We start from the raw sequence: 13,727 nt of genomic DNA, 5'->3' as shown, positions 1-13,727 counted from the left end.
TGACACTGGCTCCTCAGCATACCAAAAATCAAATACAAATTCCAATGCAAATGAAAAATGAACCCTAGCTATAATAACCCTTGGGCCTTCTAGTTATTCATTGATATCTTTTACTGAATATGCTGATTTTTCATTAAAAAAAGAGAGAAAATGTTTTGTGGACTAGTTGAAAAATTTTTCACATCAAATAGTTTTGATCAAATACACAAGAGTAACTTCTAATAAACAGTAAATATGTGAATTCTAGTACTATTGGTTACATTTCAGGTTTACTTAAGTAAAAGTATATATAATTATTTACCTCCAAACCATTGATTTTCGTCATGAACTCTGTGAAGTCTATATCGAATTCTGTCCTTCTTGGATCCAGGATGTCATACTGTTTTTTCTTAACCCCTTGATATATGTTTTTGAATTTTATTGACATAATATCTATTCCCTCTATTGTGGAATTACTCAGGGCTGAATATGTTTGCACAATAGTTATCATTTCTGTAATCTTAAAAAGAGAAGTGTCATTTTAGAAATGGGATGTTAGCACCCTTCCCTAGAATAAATTCTTAATGAATTATTGATTTAAAAAGCAAACCAGGGCTATCTGGCTGGTTCAGTTAGTGGAGCATGTGGATCTTGATCTTGGGGTTTTGAGTTCAAGCCCCATGCTGAGTGTGGAGATTACAAAATAAAATCTTTGCCCCTGGTGCAAATAATATATTATATGTTAATTTGAAAAATAATTTTAAAAAATCTTTAGGGGGCTCCTGGATGGCACAGTCAGCTGAGCATCTGACTCTTGGTTTCGGCTCAGTCATGATCTCAAGGGAGGCGAGATGGAGCCCAGTGCATGGCTTTGTGCTCAGGGTAGAGTCTACTTGGGTTTCTCTCTCCCTCTCCCTCTGCCACTCCTCTCTCCGTGTTCTCTTTCTCTCAAAATAATAAATCTTTTTGAAAAATCTTTAAAATAAATAATACAAAGAAAAAATTAAAAACAAACAATAAACAGCCCCTACTATCATTTAGCTAAAACCAGCTAGAGGAGATAAAATAGAAGACAAATCTCTGTCACCAATCATTACTATTCTTAGGCTACTTCTAACATATCCAGAGAGAGTTTGCTAGATTTCTCAGATTTTGATCACTTTGTCCCTCAAGAGGGAAAAGAAAAGAATTAGAGTAAAAGCTATTACAGATGTCTGAATAGCTTCATCCTCTTGCTCTGGAGAATTTTCTGAAAATCATTTCCCTGAGCCACTAGATTCAAAAGCTTCAGTATTCTTGGCCCTCACCACAGTTCTGATATGTAAGACTATCAAGAGTCCACATGTGTTTTCCCTTTTACCTGCATCCAGGCAACCAAAGGCCCAAGAAGACTGAAGATAACTGAAGTCCCTTCTGACCCCTAAGGGCCTTGGGAAACCCTGGAAATGAACTTTCCTCCATGAATGGCTGCCTCTTGCTCAATGTACCACCACCACCAACCTCACACACCAAAAATAAAAGTCCTTCATGTCTATAGGCCACTCAGTTCCTGAATCTTCATCAGTGATTCCCCACTTTGATTCCTGGTTTGGAGAACAACACTCAAAACTCCTCAAAGCAGGCCCATGGGTCCAATGGCCAAACAGAAAATAAACCTGTTTTCAGGGGATTCCTCCAAATACTACACACCATGAAGACAACACTACAGATTGCAACTAGCCCGCACAATTCACATAAACTCCCTGTGCACATCAACACAGACAACCATTTCCAGAGCAACCTTCACTCTTCCACCACCACTTCTGTACATTTCCAAACTCCACTGTCATCCTAGAAGCCAGCCCAACCCTGGAGGAAATGCGAACTGTCTGCAATTTGTAGCACGTTGCACATACTGTATGTAAAGATAAGAAATACTTGGGTTTCCTACCAACACATACAGTCCACTCCCTTAAAAAACAAAAACAAACTGCAGAACTGAAACAACCCACGTGCTCTGCTCTTCTAACCTGCCAAAATACTGGCCATTATCCCTTCCCCTGACATCTGGCCCCAACACCCAGACACTGGGATGGAACTCCTGTCACTGACACATCCTCCATTTTGTCCATGGCCAGATGAGGAGTCATCAGAAGGCTGAGACAGCAGTCTACCCCATGCTTGGCCTTTTGAACTCAGCCAGGGCTTCTCCCACTTCCAACACCATGTAGCAACAGTGTGAAAGCCAGTCAAGGGTGATCAACCTCAACCACATTCCTGCTTGTTTGTCCTCATCTTGGCTTTTTCATCAGCTCTCTTTATACGCTTTTGACCCCTCCATATTGACAACAGACTTGTAATCCCTCTTCTGCTCACCAGTCTTGGCACCCTTTCCAGTTCTCAACTTGTTATGATTGTCTCATCTCGACGTCACCCTACCCCACCTACAAGGCTCCAGTCCCTTAAATCTCCCCCCACCAATATAAGTTTCCCTTCCCTTCTCCTCCACAAATGTTTGGGGTGAGAAGATGACAAAACTAAAGACAAGGCTCTGGGAAACACCAATCTTCACCAAAATTCATACGGCAGGAAGAGGAAAAAGAAGCAAAGTACATCCTTCAATTCTGGCTTGTTAGGACAGACTAACACTTAGTGTACTATCAAGTCTCCACCTACCAAGAGAAGGTGCACTTCAGGCAAACTAGTGACACACTAGAAACTTCCTCACTTATTCTTAAACATTTCTGCCTAACTCTGAGGTCTTGTCTCTCCAACACCAACCTCAGTGCTGTCTGTCCTGTGACTTTGCCATGTGTTCATTCTGACATCTCAGTCTCTGCTTTCCCTAGAAGTCTCTGACTTAGCTTGACCTTCTGACTCTCCTCTTCTACTAGTTCAGAGTTTACAGAGGTAGCCCAATAGTGATCCCTCTTGTGGCCCACTCATCAGGGGAAGCCCTTCCAGGCAGCTTAGTAACCACCTCTGGGAGATGATGGAAAACCTGGCCACACTTCAGGGTACATTTTATAGCCCCATCTTTGAAAATCTGGAGGTCAGTATTCCCAGTTACACATGGGAGTGATGCCTATCAACTAAGGGATTCTTAAAACAGGGGAATTGGGATAACCTAGTAATCAGAATACACCTTAGGTAAGGTCTCTGGGTGTTTCTGCATTAGCTCTGGCTGCTGAGCCCTTGTGACATGAAGCTGTGTCCTTAAGACAAGCAAGTCGTCTCTAGAGGTAGAGTCAGGTAAGTGGCTAGTGCAGCTGGCCATTACCACCCACTCCTTCTAGCATCACAAATATTCAGGCTACTACTTCATGAATAGATGCCCACTATGCCCAGCATTCGAACTGCCACCAAAGATCTTTACTGCTAATGGGCTAACCATTAAGGTCCAACCCTGAAACTCCACCAAGCATAAAATTACACCCAAGTTGTCAAGGGGACTAGTCCCTGGAAAAAGTTAGAGTAACCAGGACCTACCCCAAGTTTTACACTACAAGACACTCAGAAACATTAAACATCTTTATGGAACAAGGTCTGAGCAATAGGGCCTCCATTCCGATATCTTTCTAATTGGATATTTGTCCCCAAGAAATCTCTATTGTTCACAACTCCATACAATAGTTTCCTACATAAGGTACAAAAGCACAAGCAACAGCAAGAATTCATAAATTGGACTTTATCAAAATTAAAAAACTATTGTGCTTTAAAGGACACCATCAAGAAAGTGAAAAGATAACTCACAGAATGGATAAAAATATAATATCTGGGGCGCCTTGGTGGCTCAGTGGGTTAAGCTGCTGCCTTCGGCTCAGGTCATGATCTCGGGGTCCTGGGATCAAGTCCCGCATCGGGCTCTCTGCTCAGCAGGGAGCCTGCTTCCTCCTCCTTCTCTCTCTACCTGCCTCTCTGCCTACTTGTAATCTCTCTCTGTCAAATAAATAAATAAAATCTTTAAAAAATATATATAATATCTGATAAGGGACACATACCCAGAATATATAAAGAACTCTTACAACTCAGCAATTAAAAACTCAAATAACAAATTAAAAATGTGCAAAAGATGTGATTATCATTTCTCCAGAGAAGAATTATGAATGGACTATAACCAAATTAAAAGATGTTCAACATCATTAGCCATCAACAAAATGCAAATCAAAACCACAGTGAGAGAGATATTACTTCACACACTCTAGTTTATATAAATTCAAAAAGGTAGATAATAATAAGTGTTGACAAGAATGTAGGGAAAACAAAACCCTCATACATTTCTGGCGGAAATGTAAAATGATACAGCTGTTTTGAGAAAATGGTTTGGCTGTTCCTCAAAAAGTTACCATAGGGCCCAGAAATTCCAACCCTGTGTATACTCAAGACAAACAATGGCATATATCCACTCAAGAACATGTATGCACATGTTCATGGCAGCATTATTCATACTAGCCAAAAAGTGGAAACAACCCAGATGTCCATCAGCTAATGAGGTGATAAATAAAATGCGGCATCCATACACTGTCATATGATTCAGCACTAAAAAGTAATGCTACAACATCGATGAATCTTAAAAACATGACACCAAGTGAAAGAAGCCACTCACAAAGACCACGTATTATAAGATTCTATTTATATAAAATTTTCCAAATAGGCAAGTCTATAGAAAGAGAAAGTAGATGAGTGTCTACTTAGGGGTGAGTAGAGGGGAGAATAGACTGTGATAGGTAGATGGGATTTCTTTTAGGGAAAACAAAAATGTTTTAAAATTAGACTATGCAATGGCTACACAACCCTGTGAATATATTAGAAAATATGGACTTGTACATTTTGAATTGGTGAATTGTATGGTATGTGAATTATATCTCAATAAAGCTGTTAAAAAAAACCTAAAAAACAGGTCTACACAAGTATGTATGGAGGACCCCACTCAATGACTTGGTTCTCTTCATCACCCACACTTTCCTATCCTGGCCAGATCAGGAGGTTACAAACAAAAACCAGGCTTCCAGACATGTCTAGGAGAGGCCCTTCAACCTATATGATGCCCTTGCCAATTTCCAAAAAATGGTGGACAGAATCCTAGATACTACCAAGACCTAGGGAGTTGGCCAACCCCTAGGGGAGCAAAAGGGGTGGTATCTATATGCTATCTTTATACCCTTTTCAAAAGCTGACTCCAAGAAGCCTCTGGTATGGGCTTCCCAACACCTCCGCAGCTAGAGCTGATACATGAATCAAAGGTGAAGTGTCTGACCTCTGCCTGACCCACAAAGGCTCCCCCACAGTGTTTAGGTATCCACCATTTTTACCGGCCAAGAAAGAGAAGGTGTCTACACATCCAGATATTAGACTCCTACTGGGTTCTGCCAGGTACTGTGGGCATTTCACCACACACTTCTCCTCAACCTAATATAATCATTAGACACAGAATCTTCTAAGGTCAAGTTCCATAGATAGAGGCAGAATTGAGGTCCTCAGAGCAGGGAAGTCTACAATAGCTTTGCAGTCATCAGGACTGAAAAATAAGTTAGACCAAAATGTAGTGAACTGTAAGTAATAGGAGATGATTAATGTCCACGGTGAGACAAAAAAAATCCAGGTCAGTAATTCTCAGTGGGGCCACATAGAGTACGAAATAACCAGAGGGGGTGGGGGTGGGGGTACAGTGACTACATAATGGTTACCTTCTCCAGTCTTTTGCAGAAAGCTTCAAATTTTCCAAATATATACATTTCTGAAACCTCAAAAGATTTTTCCCCTGAGGATTCTAAAATCTGTTTCCTTGTTTTATGAAATGATGTCTGATATTCCTTGAATAGAAAAATGCAATCCTATGAGAAAATTAAAAGGAGAGAACAGGTGATGAGACTTTTTTCAGGAGTCAGTAATTCAAGAATCTGTCCTCACGCAGGAATGATCACAACAGCCCCTCAACAGGAGCTGTTGCTGTTAACATTAAAACTCAAGTTCTCTGCCTACATACTGAAAAGTCCAGGAGCATGAATGTTGTTTCTCTTAATTTACATCATATTTTCATCTTCTTCATTTTCACTATTTCCCTTCTCTCCTATCCTTACCAGAGTGTGCCATACATTTTTTGTACATTTTCATGGCTAATGAGAACTCCTGGGAAGTCATAAATTCTCTCTCAATTCTATTTATTATCACTCATCTATCACTTAGTATCTGTCTTTTCTTCAGCATTCTTTACATACAAGTAAACATTAAGACTCTGTGATACTAATTTATTGTTTAACCACTGTTTCTCCACAAGGCTATCCTAGAGTCTTTGGTGAATACATTGCTGAAACCAGAGTATTTGACTCTAGCTATCCCACTGGCCAGGCTGGTGAATCTGTTAGAAATGTAGAAGAGGACATGGTCCCTAGGGTCCAGTAGGAATTCTCTGTCATGTTAAGTTAACATTTCCTAAAAAATAATAATAATAATAATTACTATTATGTAATAACAATAATAATAACTATTATGTAATTACTATTATGTAATAATAATAATAATAATTACTATTATGTTAAACTTTTCTAAAGCCACCAAATGCCAGTTGAATCTTTATCACAATGCCATCTCTCTGATTCTGACTCTTCCATCTCCCTCCTTGCAAATAAGGACTCTTGCAGTTACATTGGGCCCACTTGAGTAATCCACGATAATCACCCCATCCCAAAATCATCTGATTAGCAACACCAATTCCATCTAAAATCGTATTCCCCACCATCTTGCCATTTAACATAACATAGTCATGTGTTCTGAGGATTAGACATGGGTATTTTGGAGAGCCATTTTTGGCCTACCACAGGCACTAAGTCAGAATATCTGTGAGCGAGACTCATGAATCTGTATTTTTAACAAGTTCCTGGGTGAATCCTATAAACATTGAGATTTGTCAATAAATGGCTTCATACCTACTTCTAAGTATGACACATTTCCCTCTTGTATCTCAGACTCCAAAACAATGTAATTATTCCATTCAAGGTCACAAATTTATTTTTTACTCATTTAACAAGTGTTTATCAGTGCCCACCAAGTGTTAGAACTCCTTGAGATGTTAGGAATACAGATAAGACCCCTCATGGAATATACCACCTAATACCAATTACTTTATATTACTTTCTCTTCACCACTCAATCTCTTCATGTTGGACAAATAAGGTGAAGGATTTGAACAGGCATTTCCCTAAAGAAGATACACAAATGGCTGATAAGCACATGAAAAGATAATCATAACTAGATATTAGAGAAAAATGCAAATCAAAACCACAATGAGATACCACTTCACACGCAATCAGGATGGTTATTACCAACAAAATGGAAAATAACAAACACTGGCAAGGATGTGGAAAAAGTGGAACCCTCCTGCATTGCTGATGGCAATGTGAAATGGTACAGTCACTGCGGAAGAGTTTGGTGGCTCCTCAAAAAATTAAACATCAAATTACCATATGGCCAGCAGTTCTAGGTATATACCTACTTCCAGTTCCAGGTATATACCCAAAAGAATTGGAAGCAAAAACTCAGATACTTGCACAGCAATGTTCATAGCAGAAATACTCACAACAGATAAATGGTGGTAACAATCCAGATGTCTACCAACAGATGAATGGATTTACAATGGTGGCATATCCATACAATGGAACATTACTTAGCCATAAAAGGAATAAGATTCTGACACATGCTATGACAACATGCCTCAACTTAAGTGAAAGAAGCCAGACACAAAAGGACAAATACTGTAAGATTCCACTTAAAGGAGGTACCTAGGATAGGCAAATTTATAGAAACAGAAAATAGAACACAGGTTACCAGGGGCTGTGGGGAGGAGAGGTTGGGGAGTTACTGTTTAGTGGGTACAGAGTTTCAGTTTGGGATGATGTGAAAGTTCTGGAAATGGATAGTCATCACGATGCACAGTATTGTCGATGTACTCAATTCCACTGAACCATACACTTGGAAATGGTTTAAAATGGTAGATTTTATGTTAAGTGTGTTTTGCCACCATTTTAAAATTCTAATTGTAAAAAAAGAAAAAAAATTATAAAATCTTCCTACAAAGAAAATGTCAAGCCCAGGTGACTTAATAGATGAGTTCTATCAGCCTTTTTTTTTTTTTTGAGAACATTTTCAGTTTTATTTTTGAAAGGCACACATGACAAAGATTATCACTAAGTCATGTCATGGCTCTACTTGCACTCAGCACTTGTTTTGAGCACCTTTCTTTGCTTTCACGGTTTCAACAAGTGCGTTATATTATTTTAGGTAGTCTTTTTCCATCTGCAAGGCACTGCTTCTGCTATTTTCCCTTCATTTTTCAGGTGTATTTATTGGATTGGTTTTCAAAGCTTGTTGCAAAGCTTCTGTTCCTCTGTTGTCCAAGAGGTGAAATGTGTGCAGACTTTGAAATTGTTCCAAAGGTGGTGTACTGTCATCTTGAGGCCAGACTCTCTATAGTGAGCCATCTTTTTGATGTAGGTCATGACTCTGGAGACTCTTTTTTTGCCAACTCCATAAAAAGAATTTGTTTTCATGTAGTCGGCAACAGCTTCCAGTGAAACTGTGATTTACAAGAGATATATATATCTGGTCATTCCAAAGACCAAAATACATTTCTCATATATATTTGGTCTTTATCCACGGTTCCTGGCTCATAGCTCCCTAAAACCTTGCAATTTCCTAAATTATAAGAACAATGAAAGTATCTTTTGTTATAAGATTCAGCCTCTTGTCCTCAGTTCTTGAAACTGTTTTCTGAGCCATAAAGGTGAAATGCGTATCTGCTCATTCATAACAAGCCCCTTCCTACCACAACTGGATTCACATTTTGAAGTACCTATGGGTGGGGGCTGGTTGCCAGGGGAAATAACCAGAGCCAACCAGGTTCTGAAAGTTGAATCAATCACCAGTGGCCAAGGAGTTGGTCAATCATGCCTATGTAATGTAATGAAACCTCCATAAAAACTCAGAAAGAAGAGGTTTGGAGAACTTTCGGGTTGGTGAATACATGGAGATCCGGGGAGAGTGGTGCACTCAGAGCATGCATGCTCTGTCTCCTTTCCCCATGTATTTACCTCTTCCATCTGCCTGTTGTTGAGTTACATTCTTGTATATTAAACCAGTATTCTAATAAGTAAAATACTTCTTTGAGTTCTGTGAACCACTCAAGCAAATTACTAGAACTCAAGGTCTGGGGGTGTCATGGGAACCTCCAAGCTACAGCCAGTCAGTCAAAAGCATGTGTGACAACCTGGACTTACAACTGGCATCAGAAACCCCACTCTTGTGGGTCAAAATTGAGTTAAACTGTAGGACAACCAGCTGTGTCTAAGAATCACTTGCTGGTATGGGGAACAGCCCCCTACACATATACACACACACAGTAGAACTGAGTACACAACGCTTACTTCCCCATCTTGAATTTGTTCCAGCAAGGAAATTCACAGCTTTGATTAGTAATTGCAAGTCAATTCTCTTCTGACCACTTTTTACTGCCATTTCTACCTTTCAGCAGTTGATGTCCCCGCATTCTTAGTTGTCACATACAAGTATGTGTCACATACTTGTCACATACAAGCCTCAGCTTCCGCTCTCCTTTTTCTAAGTGGCTCATTTGTTTCTTTTATCTGTTTTACCAGAGCTTCTGCTCCTACTTCTTTTGCAGATCCTGATACATTTAATTTAAGTACCTAAGTCTGCTAGTTGGAACCTATCTGAAAGGTTTTCCACTTCTCCCTTCCTTCCAGCCTGTCCCATCTCATTCTTGGAAAAGTGATTCCAGGTCTCCAAAGAATTTTGAAGTTTTTGCCTTTCCCTTTTAATAGCTTTTTTCCCCCCTGGGTATCTTTTCCTTCCTTGCCAATAATGCCTATAGTCTGACCTCCACTCCTTTCTCCTTAGCAACCCAAGCAACTTCAGTTTCAGCTCATCATTATTTTTCTTTAGCTTCTGGCTCCTTCTGTTTTCCTTCTGTGCCCATTTCTTCTCTCTTTCTTTCTTGGCTTTTTCTTTTTAGAATGTATTTATCCTTGTATCACAGCTAAATGCATGATCAATTAATGTTCTCATTCAATTCAGGTTTTTTTTTCTTGGTACTCCCTTGTTCTGTCCTATTTTTCTTTTTTTTTAATTTTTTATTTTTTCAGTGTAACAGTATTCATTATTTTTGCACCACACCCTGTGCTCCATGCAATCCGTGCCCTCTCCAATACCCGCCACCTGGATCCCCCAACCTCCCACCCCTCACCCCTTCAAAACCCTCAGATTGTTTTTCAGAGTCCATAGTCTCTCATGGTTCTATTTTTCAATCCAACTTCTGCCATCATGACATCCTGCTTCTTCATTTAAATATGAAGATTCTCTCTAGGAGTAAAAAATACACCAGGAGGAATAAAATGTCTACTTCTTCAAATGGTGACTTCCTATCACCAAGTTTAGGAACCTTTTTATTATTTAACAATCTAGAATTCCTTTCAAGCCCTAGGGAAAACACTCTGAAGAAACTGTCCTTTGCTTTACTTTTAGAAGGAACAGACTTATGGAACATAAGCTCCATTTCTTAGATTCTCTTATTTTCATTGGATCAAACATTTCATAAGCTTCTGTTATGCCAGGGGTTATGAAATAGCCATGATCTGCCTTATTGGGTCACTGGCTTCTTTCAGGGATGTTTTAATACCACTGCTTTATGAGCAGTTTTGGTCTGTCTCTGTGTAACTCTGTGTCTCGTATGGCTAAGTCTAAGAACCACATAATGAGTCCGGTTCTTCCAGTCTTTGAGATCAAGCATTTTCAGCCATAAAGGTGAAATGGGTGTCAAATGATGTAAGCAGCCTGGGTTTGAGGATGGAGAGGGGGCCCCACAGGACTAGCCAAAAGAGTTCTTGGGTTCATGCAGGATGGAAATCAGATGTGAGCCAGCAGGAGGCGAGAGCAAGAGTTTATTGACAATGTGTCGAGAGCAAATACAGACAGACCCTCAGGGAGACCTGGAAAGGAAAGGAGCCTGAGTCGTCTTTGCTTGGGGTCTGGAGTTTTTAATTGGAAATCATAGTCTGGTGCCCATGTCCTCCTAGGCATCCAGGAACTGGGCAGAACAGGACAGGGTCCAGATGTCCTTTAAAAGTCACTCATTTCCTGAAGCCAGGGGTCTTGGCATTGAGATGTCTAGTGCCTGAAGTCTGGAATAGGCACATGATGGGTCTGCCTGGTCACTTGTTATATATCATCTATTATAATGGAAGACTCCAAAGATATCATTCTCTCTTTATCCCTTACAAGGAGGACATAAGTTTTTTGCATTATAAGGCCTGTGTAGAGTGGGGTGAGGGTCCAGGTCCTAGCCAGAACAGAAGCTGAAAAAGAAACAAAAGGAAGGGAAAAACAGCTCTTCCTTTCATGGGCTCCTTTGGGTTTCCTCATCTCAGTATCTGTAATTCTTCATCTTCTGCTCCCTCTCCTCACTCCTTTTTATCCTCTGGTTCCAGAGGTCGGAGCATGGCAAAGCAGTGCTTAGGGGAAGCCCTGTGAGTGCCGTCCTTCACACTCCAGTTGGAGGGCACTGAGCATCCTTTCTGGTTCTCCCTCCCAGTCCCAGCCTGGTGCCTTGGCTCCAGAAAACCCAGGGAGCAGCAAATGTGGACAGCCAATAACCACTGTCCGATGCAGCCTTCCCAGTGTGGTCATTTCCTGCAGACTTTCAAAAAACAGATGCTTTTAATTTTCTGCAAACACTTGCAGAGAATAGAAAAAGGATGAATACTACTACCTTCTGCTTCTCCTCCTCCACTCAGTCGGAGACCTTAATGCCAAAAATGCTGACAAGGACAATATGACAAAGGAAATTTACAATGAATATAGTTCAAAAACTCCTAAACAAAATTATAACAACTCAAATTTTAGAGTGTTTTTTTAAAAAGTTTTTTTAAATTACACCACGGGATGCCTGGGCGGCTCAGTCAGTTAAGTATCTGCCTTCAGCTCAGGTTATGATTCCCAGGGTCCTAAGATTGAGTCCCATATTGGGCTCAATGCTAAGTGAGGAGCCTACTTCTCCCTCTGCCCCCCCCACCACTTCCCCTGCTTGTATTCTCTCTCTCTCTCTGACAAATAAATAAATGAAAAGTTTTTTAAATAAATTTACACCATGACCCAGAAAGTTTCATTTTAGAAAAACTAAAAATGTCATCCATTACACTAATGGATTGAGGAGAAGAATCTAATAAGCATCTCAATAAAATATGTGCAGAAAAACATTTCTTAAAAGCCCATTCATAACTTCAAAAATATCTCCTAGTACTATATAACTAGGAACAGAACTTTCTTAATCTGATCAAAGATGTATTTAAAACCTATGAATACATCAAAATGGGGAAATGTCAGAAACATCAGAAACATTCTGTCCCAAAAGAGGATCAAAACCAGATGCCAACAATCACCTTGACTATTTAAGAATGCATGGCGGTCCCAGCCAAAGCAAAAAGGCAAGAAAATGAAATCAACAGGGGCTGGAGTGAAAGGTGGGGACCAGGGAATATGAGAAAGCAAGCGGTGTCCACTACAGGCAGTCCTGAAGATAAGGACTGAATTTTATCCTAAAGAATTCTGCACTAAATATAAAGGGAAGTCAATAATTTTAACGAGGTTCCTTTTATATTATCGTGCTAATCTGTACGGTGTTTTTTCAAAGTTAGTATGTTTGTGAATGAACAAATGTAAATAAAAATGGGCCAGGTGGTGAAAGCTATATTTTAAGAAAATAAGAATATCTCCACAAACCTGAATTTTCTTTAATACGAGTGGTGTTTCCTGATCCCACACGTGGACGGTTCCTCCATCAGTAATATATGCTTTACACGCCGTCACCATTTGATTTGTCACCTAAAATAAATACAAGTCCAAAATAGCTACAGGTAAAGAGAGAAATAAAATCTAAGATTTTTAAACCACAATTGTAAAACTGAGATAAATAGTAAACTTATGGGATGAATAAATCACAATATAAAAAACAAAGAATACATATTCTAGTCAAAACCAAGAAAACAAATTTTTGGCTGCATTTAAGTCAATGTCATGAGGGTCATAAATTTCAAAATCAACTGTATTTTCCTTTCATCTGTTTTTCCTCTAACTAGGATCCAAGTGTCATTCTTCACCATCCTTCAAAACACAAACTAAATTTAAAGTTAACCACCTCCACATACCCTAAAATCATGAGAGAAAAACAAAAACAAAAACAAAAATGGTCAGGAGGTTAGATAGAGAGGACAGTCTGACACACAGTAATTTGGGGGAATTCCTAAAATATGGAAAGCACACAGGATCAACTCTATAAGAGGGAAAAAAGAAAGAAAGAAAGAAGAAAAGAAAAGAAAACAAAACAAAACAAAAGGCAAGGCAAGGCAAGACAAGACAAGACTAGGGAAAACCAGAACCCAATTCTAGAGAAGGTTACTGTGAAGGTGGAACATTTATGGGAAATCTTCAAGGTGGGAGACAATGGGAGGTGACCCTTGGTTGTGATGCTACACACTGAATTTGGAGCAACTTATATGGCAGGGAACAATTGCATATGCTGACGGGACAGAGCCATGAGCGTGGACTATACCCCAGCTAGCTACTGCACCCCAGAAGGATAGGTCAGAGAAAAGGCTCTTCACACTCCCTACCCCCTCACACACACACACACAAGAGACAGACCACAAGAAACAGAACAGGGAGGCAAATGAGGCGTTAAATACAAAGATGGGCAGACAACTC

The 13,727-nt window shown here is 39.7% G+C and overlaps 1 protein-coding gene across 1 annotated transcript in view; it reads right to left on the bottom strand.

Annotated features, from left to right (window-relative positions):
• The window catches only part of DNAH8 (dynein axonemal heavy chain 8), a 336,143-nt gene that overhangs the window by 273,071 nt on the left and 49,345 nt on the right, over nucleotides 1–13,727 (bottom strand). Inside the window, exons 10-12 of the mRNA XM_044250418.1 lie at nucleotides 12,747–12,848; nucleotides 5,646–5,792; nucleotides 302–499 (exon numbers count right to left, since the gene is read on the bottom strand). Coding sequence (XP_044106353.1) covers nucleotides 302–499; nucleotides 5,646–5,792; nucleotides 12,747–12,848 — 447 coding nt within the window. The remainder of the gene's footprint in view (nucleotides 1–301; nucleotides 500–5,645; nucleotides 5,793–12,746; nucleotides 12,849–13,727) is intronic.

The sequence above is a fragment of the Neovison vison genome, chromosome 1, assembly GCF_020171115.1.
Source record: "Neovison vison isolate M4711 chromosome 1, ASM_NN_V1, whole genome shotgun sequence".
Lineage (NCBI taxonomy): Eukaryota > Metazoa > Chordata > Mammalia > Carnivora > Mustelidae > Neogale > Neogale vison.
The sequence above is the reverse complement of the archived record's forward strand: the minus strand, read 5'-3'. Positions and strand labels throughout refer to the sequence as shown.